General features: G+C 36.7%; 1 protein-coding gene across 5 annotated transcripts in view; it reads right to left on the minus strand.

Moving 5' to 3' along the window:
• The window catches only part of BRD7 (bromodomain containing 7), a 40,861-nt gene that overhangs the window by 8,893 nt on the left and 9,343 nt on the right, over window positions 1-22,625 (minus strand). For 3 of the 5 annotated variants that reach the window (XM_036832579.1, XM_036832581.1, XM_036832578.1), the window contains exons 3-11: window positions 18,926-19,055; window positions 18,516-18,573; window positions 15,698-15,842; window positions 11,793-11,903; window positions 7,170-7,354; window positions 6,037-6,160; window positions 5,303-5,378; window positions 2,714-2,821; window positions 1,843-1,978 (exon numbers count right to left, since the gene is read on the minus strand). In XM_036832579.1, coding sequence (XP_036688474.1) covers window positions 1,843-1,978; window positions 2,714-2,821; window positions 5,303-5,378; window positions 6,037-6,160; window positions 7,170-7,354; window positions 11,793-11,903; window positions 15,698-15,842; window positions 18,516-18,573; window positions 18,926-19,055 — 1,073 coding nt within the window. The remainder of the gene's footprint in view (window positions 1-1,842; window positions 1,979-2,713; window positions 2,822-5,302; window positions 5,379-6,036; window positions 6,161-7,169; window positions 7,355-11,792; window positions 11,904-15,697; window positions 15,843-18,515; window positions 18,574-18,925; window positions 19,056-22,625) is intronic. The other 2 variants (XM_036832582.1, XM_036832583.1) reach the window with 2 other exon arrangements.

Below are 22,625 nucleotides of genomic sequence, written 5' to 3' on the forward strand. Positions count from 1 at the left end.
GCATTCCTTGCCTCTTCCCTAAGGTGATCGTACTCAGCTCAGGACTCTCACAGATACTAAAAGACTCTAAAAGTCACACCTCCAGTTTGGACCACACTCTTTGGACAGCTCCATTTGGAGGTCTAATAGGCTCAAAATGTCCAAAATTGAGTTGCTGGATCTTCCTCCCGAAGTAGTCCTTCTAAAATCTTCCCCTTCTCAGTAAACAGCAATGTCATCCTTTTAGGCTTGGTCTGAAACCCTGGAGTCCTCCTTGACTTTGCTCCCTCACACCCCACTTCAGTGAGTCAAGAAATCCTACTGGCTGACTACTGATCCCCTCTCAGCACCTCAGCCACCACTCCCACGGTCCAGGTCTCACGTGGATTATGACAGCAGTTCCTCTGTTTCTTCCCTTGCCCCCCTGCAATCTGTTTTCCACAGAGCAGCCATAGTGATCCTTTTAAAATTATAAGCCAGACTTGGTCACTACTCTGCTCAAAAGCCACCAATATTTTCCCACCTCACTTAGAATAAAACGCCAAGTCCTTATAAAGATCTACTCCCACCAGTTGTTTCCCCTACTCTTCCTGGCCCTTACTGCTCTTCTTGGTCTTTAAATGTGTCAGGCAGGTTCCCACCTCAGGGCCTTCGCACAGCTATTCCACTGGCTGGAATGTTCTTCTTTCAGATGGCAGCAACGTTTCCTTCTTTACTGCCTTCAGTTTTGCCCAATGTTCACTTAGCAAAGCCTTCCTTGACTACCCTATTTAAAACAGCACCCCTCTCCCAATCCTAGTACTCTCTATCTTCCTTTACTTCTTTACTTTTCTTCAAAACACCTGTTACCACCTGACAGGAGGGCATGGGTCTTTGTCAGCATTGTTTCCCAGGGGAATCCCCAGTATCTAGACGACTGCCTGGAAAACAAGGCACCTGCAATGCCTGTATGTGGAATGCATGGATGAATAATCCTGAAAGAATTTATTCAAGCTGGTGAGAAGAGGTCTAAAGGATATACAAATGGCTTGCTCTTAAACCACAGTCACTGACTAAGGACCCCTGCCTTATAAAAACACTGCCACCACTACCACCATACATGTATAAAAGTGAACAATCCCCCCTTTGTCAGAACACCAGGAGACTGGTTAATCTATTGGGTTAAATTCTTACATATAACGAAAGTTAACAAAGTGCCAGTGTCAAGGAGGAATAACCCAAGCTCAGTGCCCCACCCCAAGCCAGAATCCCAGTAAATCAGGACATTTCATTATGTTGATGGGATGCAAAGTACCCAACATCCTAAATAAGAACACAAAGTTATCTTCCAACAGAAACATTTAATAAGGGATAGTTGAGTGTAACTGCAATGGTCTACTGGTAAGTGATGGGTCAAACAGGCTTGGATGTGGGTTGCCTTAGGAATCGAATCATGTCCTACCTCTTATCTTGGGGAAAATGGGTTGTGGCTTCTCAAACTGATCAAATTTGGAACAACTCACTGACACACAAAACTGTTACAGTAAAGCAGGTGGCATGTCAACATTTTGAAGCAACAAGCTCCTGAATTTTAGTTAAGTGGAGGTACATAGCATCTTTAAAAAGATATTTTTATAAGAATTAAAATACTACAGATGCCAACATCAGAAAATATTAGGGAGATACGTTCTTTCTTTAAAATATATAGTCTCTATTAAAGAGCGATGATAACTAAGGGTCTATTTGATTATTGTCAGTTAAAAAAATTACTGAACACATTTTCTACCATTTGAATAACTCTGTAAGTCTATCAATAGATAACTTATGTATATCAATATTTTAGGACAATGTAGCACTCAGAATACTGATGAACTGGTGACTCACCTGAAATCACTCGAGAGGTCAGAGTCTTCCCCATAGGTTGAATAGATTAGATCAGAATCGTCCTTGCTGATATTTGCAAATGTGGAGTCATAATGTGGTGCATAAGAACTGTAGGGTCCATAATTCAAGTATAACACTGTTGATAAAAACACACACACACAAAACCACAATACCATTCTTTAACTTGTATGTCAATCTATTTTTTTGTTTATTAAAGATTATTCCCTTCTAACTTTGCTACTTCATTGACTGGCATACAAATCTAGGGTAAACATTTTCTCCAAAACATATCTGGGAAGTCACAACTCAGGTGAATCTTTGCCCGCAAAGGGGCGAGGAAAAAAAAGAAATAACAAAGCTCATTTTGCATACTAATACTGATTTTTCAGGGGCTTCCCTGGTGGCACAGTAGTTAAGAATCCACCTGCCAATGCAGGGGACATGGGTTTGAGCCCTGGTCCAGGAAGATCTCACATGCTGCGGAGCAACTAAGCCTGTGCGCCAGAACTACTGAGCCTGTGCTCTAGAGCCCGCAAGCCACAACTACTGAGCCCACATGCCACAACTACTGAAGCCCGCGCGCCTAGAGCCCGTGCTCCGCAACAAGAGAAGCCACCGCAATGAGAAGCCCGCGCACCACAACGAAGAGTAGCCCCCGCTCGCCATAACTAGAGAAAGCCCACGCACAGCAACAAAGACCCAACGCAGCCAAAAATAAATAAATTTAGAAAAAAAAAAAACTGATTTTTCAGTTTCTTCTTAATAAAATAGCTAATTAATGTTGCAAAAATACCATAAAGAGAGTGCTTCTTTTCCTCAGCTCCTTGAGAAAGAGAGAAGAAAAAACTTGACGACCACATGGGAGCCTTACCTGGAGTTACCTTGTTCCTTTTATCTTCTTTGAACCCCTGCAAAGTATTCACTCCAGACTGAAGTCTTCCAGCTGTCATTCCCAGTCTCACAGGGCAGTAGCCTGGTTCTAAAACATAAGAGTGAGCACGGTGGCGGCAGCTCAGGTGGCAGTGGTCCAGATGGTGCTCTCGCTCAGCGTCTGTGCGCACACTGCTGCATGCCATCCACGTGACTCTGGGCAGCCCTTGCTCTACCCATTTTTAACATAAGAAAATCTGAGCTTAGAAAGGAAGGAATGTACGTGGGACCAAAATCTGGTCCTTTTCATTATACTCTACTGCAGCCTGGAATTCTTTATAATCGTGTTGCACTTCACTTTAAAAAACATGTTTAAAGTTTTTTAAACATGGACTTTTTTTTTTTAATTTTTAGTTTTTCTTTTGGCCGTACCCCGCAGCATGTGGGATCTTAGTTCCCCCACCAGGGATCAAACCTGCGCCCCCTGCATTGGGAGCGTGGAGTCTTAACCACTGGACAGCCAGGGAAGTCCTGAAGGTCGGATCTTTTAACGTTAAGACGATGGAAGTAAACCAGTAGAAAAGGTCAAGTAAAAGACTAAGGGAAAATACATGATTAAAGACAAGAACTCATAATATATTCAGGATAAGTTAATCTGAATTAGTCTGAGGAAGACTTGCACTGCAGGGAAGAATAGCCTTCAAAGATGTGATGTCTGTAAACCAGGAACAAACCCCTGTAATGATGCTAAAAATCTGTGATACAAGCATAAGAACTGAGAAGGATGGTATCAGGACAAAACGTGGTCTCTAACAAAATCCAACAGAAAGGACATTTTCTCTTGAAGAAGAGATGAGATGATTTTTGTAGCATGACCACCCCGGAATAGAGTCTACTGCCACATGTGATCAGTGTGATAAAATAAAAGCACTTGTGAGAAACTTCAAACACCTAAATCAGATCTTCTTTCCTTGGTAAGCAGTCTGGAATTTGGTGTCCCAATTGGTACTAGTGCCTCCAACCAGGAGGATGCAGCTGAGACAGGGGCATCTTCTACCTTAAACCAGTAAACTGGCCTCCTGGGGGAGCTGCTGTGTGTGTGAGGAGTCAAGTCAGCGTTGGCCACATTTGATAACGCCTACAGAAGCAGGAAATCCAGAAAACCAGACCAAGAGCAGAGACCAGACCCCAAGTACAAAGAAAGGGGCAGATCTTAGGGTGTGACCTAAATCAACTTAGTTGCATCACCAAATTTTCATCACGGCTATACTAGAGAGAGCAATGCTCTCAATCCTGTGGCATTTTCTTTTTATTTTTCTCCCTGTGGCATTTTCTTTGACCCAAGACCCTAAAACATTCTTATGAAAAGTTCATATAAAAGTAAAAAATGAGTTTTGTTTTGAAAACATAGCACCAGTTCCTTTTCTTCTAAGTAAAGGAGGCTATTAATGTTCTCCTTCAGCATTTCAAGAGTGGAATGCAATGCTCAAAGAGAACATTGACAGGCTTGCATCAAATGCATCAAGCTCTTCTCTGCTTCAAGGTGTTTTTTTTACCTGTTATTCCCCAATCCCTTACTCACCATTTTGGGATCAACCTCTCTGACCCCCAGACACTAGATAGGTATATCCTGTTACTACTCTGCTGCTCTGTTCCTCTGATGTACTGATTCATGGTGGACAAGTTGCCATCTCTTTACATGATTCTTTTTGTTTGGGTCCTCCTTTCCCCACTCCACAGAACGTAAGAGGGACTTGTCTCTTCATGTTTTGCTCCCTTTTTACACCTAGCTCCATCTCAAGCTCCTAAGACAGTGTCTTGCTCATAGCAAACAATAAATAATGGAGACTATTTCCTGAAGTGCAGGAATTTTGTCATTATTCATTTTTGTATCTCCAATTAACTCTCTCCTAATGGCAGTAGGATAACAGATATTTATAAAATATTCTCATGCTTATCACATGATTTTCCCCCCTCAGATGAATGACATAAATTTCCCATTCTTACACCAAGGTTTAAAATATTCCCTATACTATCTCCATTAAAATATCATTTGAGAAAATGTAAGTATGACTTGAGTTTCTAAAAGTGATTCCCAACCTTTATAAACTTTCTATCAACCACACTGAAAGATATGTCATTAACTATATATTATTCCATTCCCATTAAGGTACTACACGGCATATGTATTCATTTTATTCCCTGAAATTAAAAAGTCAAGTTAAATTTATTATGCCATAGTCTGAGGGTTTTGAGATACTTCAAGAAATAACTGAGCCTTTATACCAGAGTCTCTTAAAACCAGGGCTAGAAATGACTGCCTAATATTTTGGCTTTGCTAATGGTGGGTATGATATTCCAGGCACTTTATATTTTAAAGAAAACTTGATCTGTAGTACTTATTTGGGATGAAATAAAGTTAGGCTAGCTGTTACCATGAAGTACACGATGCCTAGCCAAGTTCTTTACGGATGATAATACAGTTAGGTTTATCAATATTCAGACTTGTTGCTTTAAAATGTTAACCCAGGTTACTGCTCTTTGCCAAATTAGCATCAAGTTCATGCACAGTCTAATTCTGTGAACTTACCTCCTACAACAGGATCCACAGGATGGAGAAGTCCCAGTGTTGTTGTTCCATCTGGTTTTCTCCTTTCAAATTCACACTGCAATGACCCAAAGTATTCAAATGGCATGAACAGTTTTATATACCATATGTACATATGCTGCTCATCAGAAAACCTTACCTTAGTTTAGTCAAACTAATATTACAGGTAGCGATCATCATTATACTCAGATATCAACTTTCACACCTGTCTCCATGCACACAGGTGTTGATGGGTTAAAGAAATGAAGGTAAGAGAAATCTCAGAATTTTGAAGAGCTGTGTGGGTCCTTAAGGTCACCGAGTTCTGTTCACTCTATTAAAAAAGGATACCGAAGGCCAGGGAAGGGGAGTGACTTGCCCAAAGTCATGTATTAATTCATTTGGTTTTAGAACCAACGTGCTATACAATATGACTTGAAAAGACCAGTACATAAATGTTTTCTTTGTAAGCCTTAAGTCTGTGGTTCATTTTCCAACTTTAGAACACATTAACATCACTTAAAAAAACAAACAAACCCAAATCCCTCTATCCAGTGACAGAGGATAATACTATGTACTTTACAAACCAAGTATATTATTACGTTTTCTTTTTGTGAGTGTTCTCCTTCAGAGCTCTATGGCAGATATGGATTAAAAGTACACAAGCAACTTAAAAACTGAAAGTTTCAGACCACCTGAATCAGTAGGTAATGAAAAGAAAGGAAAAGCTTGATCACCTGACTATTTACAAGCCGCCTGGTCAGCTTTCCTCCAGATTCCTTAACAATGCGGTCAATCTGCTCCTGCTCTCTTTCTAAATTATTGCTTTTAAATTTATCTTCAAGTACATCTTTGTCTTTCCTGAAAACACACATTAGTACTAAGTAAAAAAAAAAAGATAAGATGAAAACATTAAAATGTAATTCCAAATATGAATACAACTAAAGCGGAGAAATTCGCACTACTGACACCAATTAAAACTTTGTTCCTTAATGACCTGGTAAGGGGCCCTAATAACACACCAACAGTAAGGCAAACCAAGTAGGTTGGTTAGTTCCCTCCCTTTTTGTGTCCAGTGTTACTTGCTTTAAACTTTTTTCTTAGAAGATTCACAAAAATGAAACTCCACCTCAAATATGTTTTAAAAGGGGAGGGGCGCACAATTTGTTTTATTAAGTCCAATTTTTAAAATTAAAATTTAAAATAAACGTACATTTAAAATGTATAAATCTTAGAAATATAACAAAAACTTGTCACAAGTTTACTTTCTTTGCATTATGACAGCAGAAATCCCACACTGCTAAACCCTTCTCCCAGAGTTGACAGTGAGGTGCTGGGCATCAGAGTAGGCAGTGGTGTGAGCGGGATATACACGACTGCGTCTGGCCATGCCAGCTGCTGCCCGGTAGGACCAGTGGCTCATTACTGCTCCTACCAGTTGACACTGAGTGGAAAACATGCACACGTCTCAGTGACAGCCATCTGTTTAGAAGGTAGCTTTAACTGTGCTTAGGCTTAATTAAGTACGGTCTCAACTCCTTTGTGGAATGAAATAATGAATACACACTTTTTTCTTAAACAAATAGTTCTATTAAAATAAACTCACAGACAATATGAGTCCCTAAAGGTAATTTACTGGTTTTAAAACTACTTTCATACAGAATAGACATTCAGAACTATTTTCTGAACTGTGTTTGGACAATTCCATATAATACTTTGTATGAGAAGAGGGGTTATCAAATCATCAAAATGGACTTTCAGGACAAAACCCAACCAACCATGGACCCAAGGCAGGCCCCCCAATCAGTATTTTCTCCCGATACTGGTGTGAAAAAGACAGCTTAACCTTAATATTGCAAAGATTCTTTACTTTTTATTTTCCTTATTGGGACTCTTGAAGCCTTGTGCCTCAGTGTCTCCAGAGTCTTCCCTCTCTCTTGGCCAGCAGCCGCTGTCCTCCCCACTCTGCGAGGTGTCTGTTCTATCTTTCTGCTTTCGACTTTTTTGCAAGTCTGCCATGAAGTCTATGCTCTGCTTCAGGCTCTGAATTCTCTCCTAAAAATATTCAAGGATATTCTTATTGAATGTTTGTCATTCATTTTGAAAGTAATGCATTTTTCCCCCACAAGAGTTTGCACTTACCCTATTAACTAGGGAAGAAAAAAAATTAAATGTGATCATACCAACAGAGTAGAATATTTAGGAACCAGGACAATAAAGTCTATTCCTTCAATGCAGATAATTTCCAATGTAAGAGAATGCTTTATAACTCTGTTGCATCATCAAAAAGTTCACAGAAGAGAAAGTGTGAATAAATACTAAGTATTCTTTGCAGTACTAAATTTAAAAAGTAAAATTTAGTTTAATAGGATGTTAAAGTTTTATATTTAACAGAATGGTTTTATCTTCTGACATTTAAGAATTATCAGGTATTTAAAACCTAGAGCATGTGAACATGTAAAGATCCCTTACATTCTGGTATCCTGGGATGATCAATGATGATTCTGGCATTTTTCTCTGTGTGAAAACATGCCTCAAGGAGAATAAAAAGGCTGCTAGCATAGTTTCTTTTTCAGAGTGCATAATGTTCTAACCAAAGAAGTATTGTTTCTGTTTTGTGAAACGTGCTGAATTTTCCACTGCATTGATATGCTGTGAAATTTTCATGGTGGTTAAGGACTTGAGGTTTCTGGACAAATGTTAAAGAGGCAGATTTGTTCCCAGTGACTATTCTGCCTTTTAGTTCTGAGTGTTGTCACTGGATAAAATATGGACTGCAGTCTCTTCAGGGCTGCACAGCAACAGCAGGGTAGACTTCTGTGGAATAATAGAAACTAGAACTGGAAAGGACCAGAGGTCATTCAAATAAGAACAGTGTAGCCCAGAAATGCTAAATGACTCACCTAAAGTCACAGAACCAGTGACTAAGACCAGGCCTCTTGTCTCTCACGATGGGGACTTTCCTCATCATACTCTGCTGTATTAGCAGTACAGACTGAGAGCCTCAAGAAATGGACCCTGCTATTTTTACTGGACTATAATTTTAAAATAATCTTAAAACTATTTAAGCAATATATTTTATGGCAGACAAAGATATGGGTAGAGAAGAAAATAAATACCTTGTTAATTTATTATCCAGAGAGGAAAAGTGTTAACAGGTTTAACATTCTAGTATTTTTCTAAGCATTACACATATTAACAAATTGGAATTATAATAAACATTTTGTAACAGCAAAGTTTTTTTTCAGTTAATAAATTGCAAGTATCTCCCCTCTGTATCATTAAATATTCTTTAAAATATTCTTCACAACTGTATAGTATTTCATCCCATGTACATCTCATGGTTTAATTAACGACCCTTACTGGACATTTAGCTTATTTCCAAGTTTCTGCTATTATAAATAAAAGTCTCCAGGAATCTCTATCTCTTTAGAATAAATCCTAGGAGTAAAAATACTAGGTCAAAGAGAATGAGTATTTTTAAGGCTTCTGATGTCTACTACCAAACTGCTTTCTAGAAAAACTGTAACAATTAATAGTATTTGAAAGTTTCACCAGTGTTTGAAATTTTCTCTGAATCCCTGGCAAACTGATTAGTACTATTAAAAAAAAATTACTAATTTGATTTTTAAAAACAGGTTTTAATACACACTTAAAAAATATTAGTGTGTGATTCTTTCTGTGTGCATTTACTGGCCATTTGTGTTTCCCCCTGTGCATGTCACTTAAGCCATTTCTTACTCATCTATTTCTAGCACCTGAAATGGAGGTTGGCACATATTAGGCACTCAATAAATGCTGGTTAAATGAATGGGCTTAGATCACAAAGTTCTCAGTAACCTTTTAATTTCCATTCTAGAGTTTTATAAATCAGAACCTACATTTAAGAACATTTTCAGATTTTTAGAAAAACATAATATGCATAAAATTAAAATAATTCAATTAGAGAAATTTTCTAAATTTCAACACAAGTCATGGGAAAAAATTGAGTTTAATTAATTTTAATTTGAAAGCAATGTCTTTCTTTTTTGGTAACTAAAATGTCTTCAAATCAGCATACTGTTTATTAATTCTCAATTTTACAAATGACTAAAGGGTTTGATTCTTTGCCATTGATAACAGCTAACACCTACTGAGTGCTCACTCACACAGCAGGTATAATTTTATAAGGTTAAGTACTACTGTTATGCCATTTTACATGATGGGAAAAAGGCTGAGAAAGGTTACATGGCCTACCTAAGATCATACAGAGTCTCAATAACACAGCCAGGACCTGAACCTTGATTAGTCTGATCCAAAGCCACTATGCTATGAATAGTACTGTTTATACTATAATGCAGCATTTAGTATTTATTTGGAAGATCAAAAGAATTATTCTGCATATGTCTACTTTTTATAAAAATAACACATCTACTAATAGTCACTACTTGTGTGTAACTGAAAAAATGATGAATGACTGCTCTACAATCTTTACACTGAATTCAAAAACAGTTATCTTTGAAAAGACACCATTCACGGAAGGGTGTACTGGGCTCTCTTGGGAGATATGCTATTAAAAGAGTTAATTCAGAAGGTCTAAATTTAAACATTTAAAAATCACTACTGTAAGGGTCTCTCCCATCTAGGGTGGAGAGAACAGTCAACAGGAAGCTATAACACAGGATGCGTAGGGCTCCTCAACAGGAAGAGATCTGAAAAGAGGGAAGACAACAGAGAGAGAAAAGGGAAAGTGGAAAAGAAAGGTTTTTTTTCTGTGCTTCCAGCCATCCCATCCCCAATAAAATACAAGAGATACTGGAGTCGTTTACATGTTATATTAACTACATTATTTAAAGATGAGAAAACAGTGGTAGATCAAAGTTGAAAATTTTACTTGGATATGTTATGTTTGCGAATTAAACTTTACCCTAAAAATTCAATGTACATATTTTGGAGTGACAAAACATTGCATTTGTTGGGTGCACTTTTACTTCAAATACAAAAATAGCAAGTATTTGCAGGTTTTTAAAACTGGAATATGGCTTGGTTCTGGATTCTGAGTTTTTCTGCAAAGAATGGGATAAACATTTTATATTCCCCTTTCCTCTGCATATTTTGCCAAAGATGGGTAACTAGCTTACATTACAGTTTCCCAAGTCTCTAGGAAAGGGTGGGAATTGATGTTGTCTAAATATTAGGAGTGCAAGAATGATCATCAATCCAAATGTTTTTCTTTCCTCAGTTAAGTGGATACAAGAATCTTTCAGAGCCAAGCACACAGACACTAAGACATCTGCACACCAAGGCAATTCTTTAAATGTAAAACTGATACAAATGATCACCATAAAAATTGGAAAATCATGTGCATCTACACATGACTCATTTCTACTATCCTCTAACTCCCTTGAATTTGAACCCGAGCCCTTGATTCTGATTTCTTTCTCCTCATACCCACTCATTTCTTCTTTGCAAAATCCCTCTCACATCCTGTTCTTCTTGATCTCCTCCTTACTCTAGCTCTTTCTAAAATCAGCAAATTAACGCTAGCAATTATCTTTGAGATCTCAGATTAAACCTTCTTCTCTACAGATGAGAACACTGAGGCCCAGGGTGGTTAATGGGCCCAGGGTGGGCCAAGGTTCACAAGTTAGTGGAAAAGAGCTAAAACTAGAACTCAGTCTTCTGACTTCCCGCTGCGACAAGGTGCCAGGTTTGTCTCAGTTAATTTTCCGTCCTATGCAGAGTTGTAAAACCTCAAAAGACGTGATTTATCTTGTGAGCTCTCCTCTTCTCCCAGCAGATGCACATGATCACCTCAACTTGCCCTTCAAGGTCATTCATCAGCCATCGCTCCGAGATGAGACTCCCGTCACTTTCTGCCACTATCTACAGTATCTCTGTTTTGAATAAGTTATCAGTTTAAGCTCCCTCATGAAGCTTGATGATGATGATGATGTGTGTCTCTGCACACGTTTCTCCCATGTCAAATGCCTTACTATGTGCACCAGTTCTTATCCTTCAAAGGAAAGTCTGCTCCTGTGGGGAGGTGGCTTTGAGACAATTCCAATTATCGTTCATTTGTGTATTTTGTTTCTTTCTACTCGAAGGAGTTCCTGTGCTTCACCAGAACATTAGATTCCATCCCCACAAAGGGAAATAGAGAGCTTTCCTTCTAAAAGGTCTCATAATTCATGTAATCTATCCTGTCCTGGAATTCATGTTGATGTTTGTTTCACAGCCAACATAAGTCTATCTGGTGAATACCAACTCAACAGCCTCTAAGTAAATAATTACAAGTGACTGCCAATATTTATTTGTATCAATTCCAAATGAGAATCTTCCTGCTTTAATTTTCTATGTTAAAATTTTTTTTTCATTTAATATTTCCTACTTTTAATATCATCTGCCTATAAAATAAAACCAGTACTGTACTGGATCTGTATCACTATAAGCAAAAAACAAAGGGATATAGATTTTTATAATAATTATTATTATGACAAAGAATTTCCTTTACCTGGCTAAGAATTTTCATCCCTGAGTGCAATAGCTTCTTTGCAGCTTTATAATAAATGGTCTCTGGTTTGTTGTAAATCATAGCATTAGTACACATTAGTTTGAAGTTATCCTGCAGAGAAAATATTAGGGAGGAATGCATTAAAATGAAACAAAGTACCCTCCTGTCCTGGTTTGAAATCATGCAGGTCTTCAAGAAATTAAAAACAACCACCACCATCAAAAAAACCCCAAAAAAACAAAAACAAACCAACAAAACCCCCTCCCATCCTTTTACTGTTTACTAAGCAACATTAATAGCAATTTATTAAGTTTTAAAATTCACTAACAGGGCTTCCCTGGTGGTGCAGTGGTTGAGAATCTGCCTGCTAATGCAGGGGACAAGGGTTCGAGCCCTCGTCCGGGAAGATCCCACATGCCACGGAGCAAGTAAGCCCATGCGCCACAACTACTGAGCCTGCGCTCTAGAGCCTGCGAGCCACAACTACTGAAGCCCACACACCTAGAGCCCGTGCTCCTCCACAAGAGAAGCCACCACAATGAGAAGCCCGCACACGGCAACGAAGAGTAGCCCCTGCTCGCTGCTACTAGAGAAAGCCTGCGCACAACGAAGACCCAACACAGCAAAAAAAAAAAGAAAAAAGAAAAACTTAAAAAAAAATAAAAAAGATAAAATTCACTAACAAAACGAATACTGCTAAATTAATTTAAATATCCTACTATATTCCTTTCCAAATTCTTAAACATTCTATAGTAACTATATAAATTTTAGATCCTGAGATAAAATTTTAAAATGGGTTTCTTCAGTACAATCTTATTGCACAAAAAAAGAATTAGAAGAAAATACTTCTATCTTATATTTAATAATTTTAACTGTGTACTTCATTTAATTAAAAAATATTCTTAGTTTTAAAACAAACATCTTAATTCTCCAGTTACGAGTTAAATATGTTACTTCAGATCTTGACTAAAAACTGGGACAATGTTAAATTATCACAATATTTCCTACCAGATTCAAATTAACTGAGCAAAAATGGCAAAACATTTACACTAATTTTCTTTTAAGTGTTTGGATACTATTATAAGCTAAACATGATTTGCAGAATGTTGCAAAATCATGCCAACCTGAAATAAACCATACAACCTCAAAGAGTTACAACATGTAACTGCAGTAGGCAAATTATCAAAACTGTACTTTTGGTTTAAATTTCAAAGTATGCACATGTGCTGGGGAACTCAATCCCACTGCATATTTTCATGGTTAAGTAATTTTTACATTGTATAAATGTGAGAGTGATTATGCCAAGGCCTTACTAAGTTAAAATGATAAAAACCCAACAGAAAAGAATCTGAGCCCCAAAATCCTCCTCCGAATTTAAAACGAAACATTCAAGCCCCATTATTTAATAACGAGTGATGACAGCTCAGAACACTTAATGTAATGAAGATAGGTAGACTGAATATTATTTAAAAGCATATGAGAAGACTGTTCAAGGGTCACAATAAATTTGATATTAAATTTAAAGGAGATGAAACGAAGTATATGTGGATCCTCAGTTCTTGGCCAAGTCTCTCATCAGTTAGGATTTTGCTAGGTCCTGGATCCCTAAGAATCTGACGAAAGCTATGGATCCACTCCTCAAGCACACACATGTAATACAAAGGTGAACACAAAATTTTCATGTCATTTTATAAGGTTCCTGATTCCCCTAAAGGCTCATCCATCCATGGCTACCCAAAGGACCCCAGGTTAAAAACCCTTGTTACAGATATTCTGAAAAGCTTCCATTCCATTAAGAATTATTAAATATATATTTGGGGTTAGGAGAGGCAAATGAGGGGAGACACTAGATGACTATTACACTAAATGACCATTGGTCTATAACTGGCAAGAGAGTACTGGACTATTCTGATTACAGGTCTGATCTGTTAAGGCAATTTGTAGATTCCATGAATCTTAACTGCCACGTGCTAGGCTTTACTGGACTTCTGTGTAATGGCACTTCATCATTCATAAAGCTGAATGACCTTTCTGCACACTTTTCATGTAATAATAAAAAAAAAACCTTGAACAGCCTAATGAGCTGGATAAGCTAATAAATACTACATCGGGCTATTGAATTTTCCTGAGAAAAAAGTGTAGTAATGTAGAAAACTCCAAAAAGTTAAAAATACTTGTTCATTTCCATTACAATAAATCTTAACCATTTGCTCAAAAACACTTAGGGGGCATACTTCTACTCCCTCATGTCATCATAACGGAAAGATCCAAGGAAAACTATTCACAAAAAGGAAAAAAAACTGTGAAAAATTTTCCATTAAGCAATATATAAGGTCCAAAATATGCTGAATAAACAGTTCTAGCCTAATTTTCACCAGATGAAAAGTTGAGAAAAGTTTCCATTTCTTTGAATACAAGAGAATACAATTCAGGTTTTTCAGAGTGAAATATTATCTATACATTCAAGTTGATAGTAAAGACAGAACTAAATGCTAGTGTTATAAATTTCAACCGATCAACGTGGATGAAAAAAAAAAAAGAGACCAAGTAAACGTTTACTGTCTTATTTTCCTTCTGTAACTGATTAGGGTCTAGCCCTTAGGTCAGGTGAACACTACAATGTTCAACCAGAAAAAACAAAGATAGAATAGATATTATCTAAACCAGTTAAGTTCATAATGGTTTGGTACAGAGCAAATTAAAAAAGAAAACACGTTTCCTTTTCTTCGGATGACTAAAATGTAAAGTATAACTCTGAAACCAACATATATACCAAGGCTATTTAAAGATGGAAAAAACTTCAACTATAACATTAGGCATATGTATCATCTTGGTAGCTTGTAGGTTCTTTACTTGTAATTTATAAATTTCTTTCTTCTTAAAGTTGAAGAAAATATGCAAAACAAGTATAGCCGAAGTGAACTCAGGGAGCAACTGACTTTCATCAAACTAGAAAATGTAATTAAACTTCTTTTTTATTTATTTATTTATTTTTATTTTCGGCTGCATTGGGTCTTCACTGCTGCACGCAGGCTCCCTCTAGTTGTGGTGAGCGGGGGCTACTCTTCATTGTGGTGCACGGGCTTCTCATTGTGGTGGCTTCTCTTGTTGCGGAGCACGGGCTCTAGGCGTGTAGGTTTCAGTAGTTGTGGCACGCGGGCTCAGTAGTCGTGGCTTGTGGGGTCTAGAGCACAGGCTCAGTAGTTGTGGCTCACGGGCTTAGTTGCTCTGCGGCACGTGGGATCTTCCCGGACCAGGGCTCGAACCCGTGCCACTGCGCCACCAGGGAAGCCCCAAGAAAATGTAATTAAACTTCTGTTTAGTATTTCTAGACAAGCCAATTTATTCTCTATTAGGAAGATGTCTAGAAATAGAAAAAGAAACTACTCTAAATCAACTTCCATTAAAATACTGACTTTATTCAATATCTTGTTAATAACCTATAATGGAAAATAATCTGAAAAAATATGTAACTAAAGCACTTTGCTGTACACCTGAAACTAATACAATATTGTTAATCAACTATACTTCAATTAAAAAATATATCAATTTTACCTGCATTGATCTGAAATTAAAAATCAAACATCTTTTCATTTTAAAGGTTGAGAAAATATTTTATAGAACACATGAAATTCAAAATTTTACCAAAACCCGAAAAATAATAAAAGACAGCAGATGGCTTATTTTGTCTGGTTTTTTTATCACCAAGCTCAAAGACGTTTTCTAAGACAAAAAAATACAGATTTTAGGTATTAAAATAAACTTGAGAAAGATTCTGAATACCAGACATGCAGATTTCTGCCAGGATTTTGTACATATAGGATCCAAAAGTCTCAATTGAATAGATGTTACTTTGTAGCATAGCTCAGTCTATTTCTCCAACAGAGGTAAGAAACTAGAGTTACCTTTAGTTCTTCTATAGACTGGTAATCATTGTTCTTGATCTTTTCTTTCATGGTACTAAAATCCATTGGGTGTTTAATGATCATGGAGTAGCCGGGAGCAATAAAATCAGTCACAGGAAATGAAAAGAAAGCACTTGGGTCTTTCCTGTGAAGATAGGAAAAAGGCAATTTTATTTCTACCACAAACAAATCTACTGGTCAAGGAGCATGAGTCAGAGGAAACCCTTCAGATGTAGAATTTGTAGTAGGCTAATATGTTTTTCACTGAAAACTGAAGTAACGATTTTAAAGACTAATAACTATTTAACAAGGTTAAAATGCTTTACATACAAATTGTACCCTTAAGACAAAGAATCTTTTAAAATATGCAGCTTAATTAATTCATAGCATCTCCAACACAGGGAAAGATGAAACAAAGTAAGAAATCTAGATTAACTACCCAATATCTTGTACTCTGGAAGATTAGTACTATGTATTTTTATCAATCATAGAGGAAAGAGCAGAAATAGTAACAATGAATGCACATCTGCAATCTTCCATATTGGTTTCTAATTAGGCTTGGACTCTTGGGCCACAGAGCTGTTGCTTCCTCATGAGTACAGCTGGCCCTCTGTATCCGTGGGTTTCTCAATGTGGATATGCAGGGCTGGCTGTATTCACTGGACTGCTGTCATTTTATATAAGGGACCTGAGCATCCTTGGATTCTGGTATCTACGGGGGCTCCTGGAATCAATCCCCTGTGGATACCAAGGGATGACTATATATATTTTCTTAATCAGTGGATACAACTTCTAGTGTGTGTGTGTGTGGGGGGGGGGGTCCTCAAAAAACTGACATTAAAAAGGTCCTCATAATACCCCCAAACTTGAGACCCAGTGCTTTCCATCATAGGTTCTTAGCTCTGGCTGCAAATGAGAATCATTAGAGGAGCTTTAAAAAAATTCCAGTGGGGTGGGAGGCTTACCCTAGACCCACTACATGAGAATCTCTTATAGGAGGGTGGTCCAGGCAATGGTTTTCCTAGGGTTGAATTTTGATATTTCCAGGATAGACAGGGTTGAGAACCACTGCTCTATAAGATTAGTTCATTAGATTGTTATTTTCCTCTGGAAATCTGGCATATCAAAGCTTTCTTACTCCAAATAATCACAGCAATAAAAATGGTTATTATTAAATAAATATATTTATTATTATTAAAAAATAATAATAGCAGCAATTCAAAAAATGTATTTACCACATGCCAGGGCCAGTGGTAGGTAATTGAGGTATTTTATATCTAATCCTCACAAAAGCCATCAAGGAGGTGGTATCCTCGCTTAGAGATGAGAATACTGAGGCTCAGAGGTCAAATAATTTGTTCTAGGTCATAAATCTGATAAAATATAGAGATGGAAGCTGAATTAGGTGTGTGTGAATCTGCCTTTGTTCTTCCCAGCAGGACGCCTAAGCAGTGAGATTAAAAAGTACCGAGAATAAGCAAAAATGTCCAGTCTGGAACTTATACATCCAAATGCATATTGTCCATGAAAGCTACTGTGAGTAACACCATGAAGTATCTCTGGAGGGCCTCTTCAGAGCAAATTATCTACACCTCCTAAAATTAGTCATTTTAATATAGAGTCCCACTTGGTTTGACCAAAAATGCTATTATTAAACTTGGTCAATTATATTCTTTACCAGCATTTGCACTGAGCCTCAAGGATGAAGAATCACTAAGGCTATTCCAAAAAAATGTGGCTCTGGGTTCTAACTCCCAAAATGTTCTAAGCAATGTGAACATCCTTAGACTAAGAGAGACCCTGATAAGTAGATTTCTTTTAAGGAGACGTCATTACCCTACATTCCGGTCTTACGTTGTAAGAAACAAAATTAAAAGGTAGCCAAAATACTTTATAGTCATACATTCTAATTGAGTTGGAATGCTTAATACTTACCTGTTCACTCCTTTGGGACAAGTAATGAATGATTTACTCAAGTGTAAAGACTTGAGATGTAAATATCTCAATTGTTCTGTAACACCAAAAAGGAAGAGAGGCCACTAATTTCTGATTTTCACTGCAAAGCTGAATAGGTGTTGAACACAGATAGCACTAGAGGCTGTACCTTAAAAAATTATTTATGATATGTTCTGGGGTTGACATATAAGGCCAACATGGTAAGAAGAAAGCTCACTGTTAGAATGCATGCCCTATACCCATGAATCCTCTTCCAATAATGTGAATGTCTTTGAGCTGAGAATTCAAATTCTGAGTAAAGAGAGGTATCAAAATAAATATTTTAATGAAGATCATGTTATTCTTTTCTAAGAACTTAACATTAGTGTTATCAAGATATTGTAATTTTTAGATCAAATTTCTGCATTTAAGAGAGGGTCACAAATCTTATTTATGGCATTTTGTCTCTTCTCTCAGACTTGGTAATTGTTGAATATTCACAGCAGTGATAAGCACTGCACAAACATACAGAAGGTATGTTTATGTATTAGCAAATGGAAATATCTATATTGTTTAATCCTGGTTTAAAGCTTTAACGTCAGAAGTTACTTTAGATTAAGGAGAAATTCGCCATTAAGAGTATTAAGTAACACTCTTCAAGCTGCCATTTAAAACAAACCAAATGAGAACATCTAAAAGTCAGCCTCTTGGAGTACTTCTATTGCCAGGCAAAATATTTATCATCCACTTTAAAATCAAGTACATTTGGATACAGGCCATATAATATGGCTTTAACAAATAATAATAATAAAAAGACGTGGTTTGGATCCTGTATTTCCCATTTCAATTTCCATGTTATAAAAATGCTGGAAAAAACATTCACCTCTGCAGTTGTCTCATCAGTTGATTCAAAGCTTCTTGAAGGGGTGTCTGTTCTACTTCTGAAGTAAAGAAGAAAGGAAAAGAGTGTTTTTAAAAGGAAGATTCTAGACAGTATTGTTTAGCTTATTTTCTTTCTATATATGACTTATCTCATACCCATCATTAAATATCTCATAGAGAAATTCCATTTATCTTTCAAATATGGTGAAGTATGAGAATATCAAGTTCAAAACTGAAGCTAATTTAAAGCTCTTAAGCAGTGATATAAATAAGAAAACTTAAAAAAAATTTTAATTTAACAGGTTTAAACTTTAACTTAAAAGCTAAACACCCAGTCACTTTCCCTGGCTATCATCTTTAAAATAATTTCAGCCTCCTCATTCAGGACAGTTAATTCAGAGTTATTCCAACCTTCTTGTTTGGCTAAAGAGCTTGCAAGAGGCTTCTCAGGAGGCAAGTCTAATCCTACAGGGGCCTGACACTGGAGGTCTTTTTCTGCCTCATTGTCCACGCGGTCCCGATCTCGCTTCTTTTTATCTTCCTAAATGGAACAAAGGGAGATAATTTAGAAATACTCCAGAATCAATACCTCTAAAACAAATCATTTTAATTTCAGTGGAAAAAAAGAAGACACCACTGAAAAGATTACTAATAATGAAATCTTAATGTATTTTACTGCCATCTACTGGAAAATGAGAGAATAACATGTTCATAAAGGTGGAAAAAAAAGTGCTTCTATATGGTAGAAATAACCAATTAGAAAAATAATACTATTCACAAAAGCAAGATAATATACCTATGGGTAAATCTAATAAAAGATGACTAATACCTTTTAGGAAAAATTATGAAACATTACTGAAAGGCCACTGTGGAAGATCTGAATAAAGGAGATATACCATGTTCATGAACTGAAAGATAGTCAATTTGCTCCAAAGTAATCTATAAATAAAATGTAATGCCTATCAAAATTGTAAGACAGGATTTTTCATGAAATTTGATAAGCCAATTGTATAATCTATCTTGAAGAGTGAATCATCAAGAACAGTCAGAACAGTTTTGAAAAGGTCACAATAAAATGTCTTATCAGATATTAAGTATTTGTATAAAGTGGTAATTAAGACAATGTGGGTCTGACACAGGGACAAACGGACCTATAGAACGTATCATAGAGCCCAGAAACAGACCCATGCACATAGAAAAGTCTTGATATATCACAGATTGGCATTATAAATCAATGACAAAAGGGTAGTGCTGGGACAACTGGTTATCTACATTTAAAAAGAATATGAAATTAGATCTCCACCTCATACCACATGCAAAAGTAAATTTCAGATAAATTAAAGACTTAATTTTAAAACTTGAGATAAAGTAAAAGAATCTTTGTGACTCAAGAGGAGGGATTTTCTTATCTATAAAGCTAAAAGACTAGCCTATTGACTGAGAAACACAAATAACTCAAAGTATTAGCAAAGATTACATAACGAGCACCTACAGATTCATGTAAAAAGGTAAATAACCCAATAGAAAATGGGTAAAGGGTATCATAACTAATTCCCAGAAAAAAAACTGGAAATGTTAAGAAACATGAAAACTAGCTTCAGGTTTCCTGGAACTCTGGGAATTATGAATTTAAAAACTGGAAGGCATTTCACATCTCTATGATTGGTAAAAATTAAAATGTCTAAAAATGTCAAGTTTTGATGAAAATGTGGAGAAATGGGGCTCTCATACCTTGCAGATGGGTGAGTAAATAGGTACAACCATTAGGAGAACAATATCTAATGAAGCTGAAGCTACCTTTACCCTACTTCTCAGCTATTCTACTCCTGGGCATATACCCTAGAGAAACTGCCTTTCACAAGTGTACATGTAGACATGTGCAAGTTTATTACAGGACTCTGTGAAATAGTAAAAAATTAGGAACAACCTACTAAAAGGAAAATGGATTAATAAATTATGGCATATTTACACAGCAGGTAAAATAGTCTAAAGTTACACTGTATCAGCATGTATTATATTCAGAAACATAATTTCTGGAGGAAAAAGTTGAGAATTATTACAAGATCAGTTATGTAAGTTTTAAAAATATATTAGTGTATTTTACAAACGTATGCAGAAGGAGTAAAATTATAAAAACAAGTTTTCATGTGATGCACACCACATTCATGGTCCTCTGTAGGGAATGAGGAAGAGGAATGGATTCTGGGAGGGTACACAGAAAGCTTCATCTGTGTCTGTACTCTAATTTCTTAAAAAAACCAAAAATACGAGCAAAAGGCAAAATGTTACGATTTGTTAAAGCTGAATGGTTGGTATCCAGGTGGTAGTTTTTGTTTTTTGTTTTTTTAATTCTTTGTTCTCTGAATTTTAAAAATTAAATTTTATAGTAAAATTGTCCAAAAATGTCTATTTTATGCTCAAGATTCTCAATAGGATCTTAGTTTTCTTGGCCCATGTCCAAATTTCTTGTTCTAGTATCTAGAACAGTGGTTCTCAAAGTGTGGTTCCCAGACCAGCAACATCTGGGAAATTGCTATAAATGCAAACTCTGAGGTCTCATTATGGTTCTCAAGCTTCAGTGTGCATCAGAATCACCTGAAGGTCTTGTTAAAACACCAATGACTAGGCCCTGTCCCCAGAATTACCAATCCAGTAGGTTGAGTAGAGCCTGTGAATCTGCATTACTAACAAGTTTCTAGGATATGTGAGTATTGCCGGTGCAGTGATCACACTTTGAGTATCACTGATACAGAGCTTCACATTCTATTCTCAGAGTCCAAAGCATCTAATACAGAATACATGACTGACTGAAGCTCCAGAAAACAACGTTATAAGCTGTATTCATTGTGCACCTGATGTCAGTTTCCATTAAGTTGACTGCTGTCTTTTTTATGGCCTCATGACTTATTTTGGAGCAGCAATTTTTGACTCAGGAAAGTTCTGTATCTTTTCCCCAGAAAAACTGGCATGAATCTTTTGTAGGTTGGCAGGTTTAGAACAACATCTGTTCAATGGAAAAAAGACCCTCAGAGACAAGATCTCTTCCTATTAAATGTAAATTGTGGATAGAGGACAGCCTGAAAGGCAGTAAGCACTCTCCTAGGTGGAAAGAACTAAGACCATAGTACAAGAAGTCTGGAGTAGGGGTTGGCAAACTTTTTTTTTCTGGTGAACGGCCAGGTAGCATAATTTATGCTTTGTGGTCCATAATGTCTGTCACAACTGCTAACCTTTGCTGGTATAGCAAGAAAGCAGCCACAGACAATATGTAAATGAATGGGTGTGGCTGTGTTCTAATAAAACTTTATTTTCAGAATCAGGTGGTGTTGGCTCTAGTTTGCTGACACATGGTCTAGAGGCTCAAGTTCTTGCTCTAGCTTCACCCTTAACACACTCTGACCTTCTTAGGCACTCATTTACTCTCACTAGCCCTCTTTATCACCTGCAAGATAGAGATTCAACTGTTGATTCTTATTTATCTTAGAGTCTATGAGATGGTGAAATGACCATGAAACAGAAAAGCTGAAGAAGTGCCAAAGGAAGGTATAATGTCTCTGAACTACCCCTATCTGGTAACTTTATCTAGTTAGACTGGTCTACAGTGACCACTTTACTATTTGGTATGGCAAGAGAATACTGCCTTCTGGGCCACAGTCCAAAAGAAAAAAAGAATATAAAAAACATATACTTGGAAACTACCCTAAAGTGAAAGGAGATATTGTAACATGTTATTGCCAGACTAGAAATCAGGAGATCTAGCTTCTAATTTCCCAGAATGTAAACCTGAACAAGTTATTCCACTGTTTTAGTCTCAGTTTCACCTGTAAAACAAGAGGCTTTGATCTCTATAGTTCTCTCTCTACCTAACATTCTGATTCCTACCTTCCAATTTTCTTTTTTTATGATTCCAAAATACCATAGAACCCTATTGTTAATGTCACTTACTGAAAGTAATAGATACATAAAACCGGAAGTTAACACAGTTCTGGTTAAGAGCAGTTTATTTTGCTAATTACATAGAGAAAACTGAACAAAAATACTAAAGCCATTTAACTTCAGGTAGGAGGGTTTATAATTTCAGTTTATAAAATGGGTTCAAATTCTGGCTTTG

This window comes from Balaenoptera musculus, chromosome 19 (assembly GCF_009873245.2).
Source record: "Balaenoptera musculus isolate JJ_BM4_2016_0621 chromosome 19, mBalMus1.pri.v3, whole genome shotgun sequence".
In the NCBI taxonomy this organism is placed as follows: Eukaryota; Metazoa; Chordata; class Mammalia; order Artiodactyla; family Balaenopteridae; genus Balaenoptera; species Balaenoptera musculus.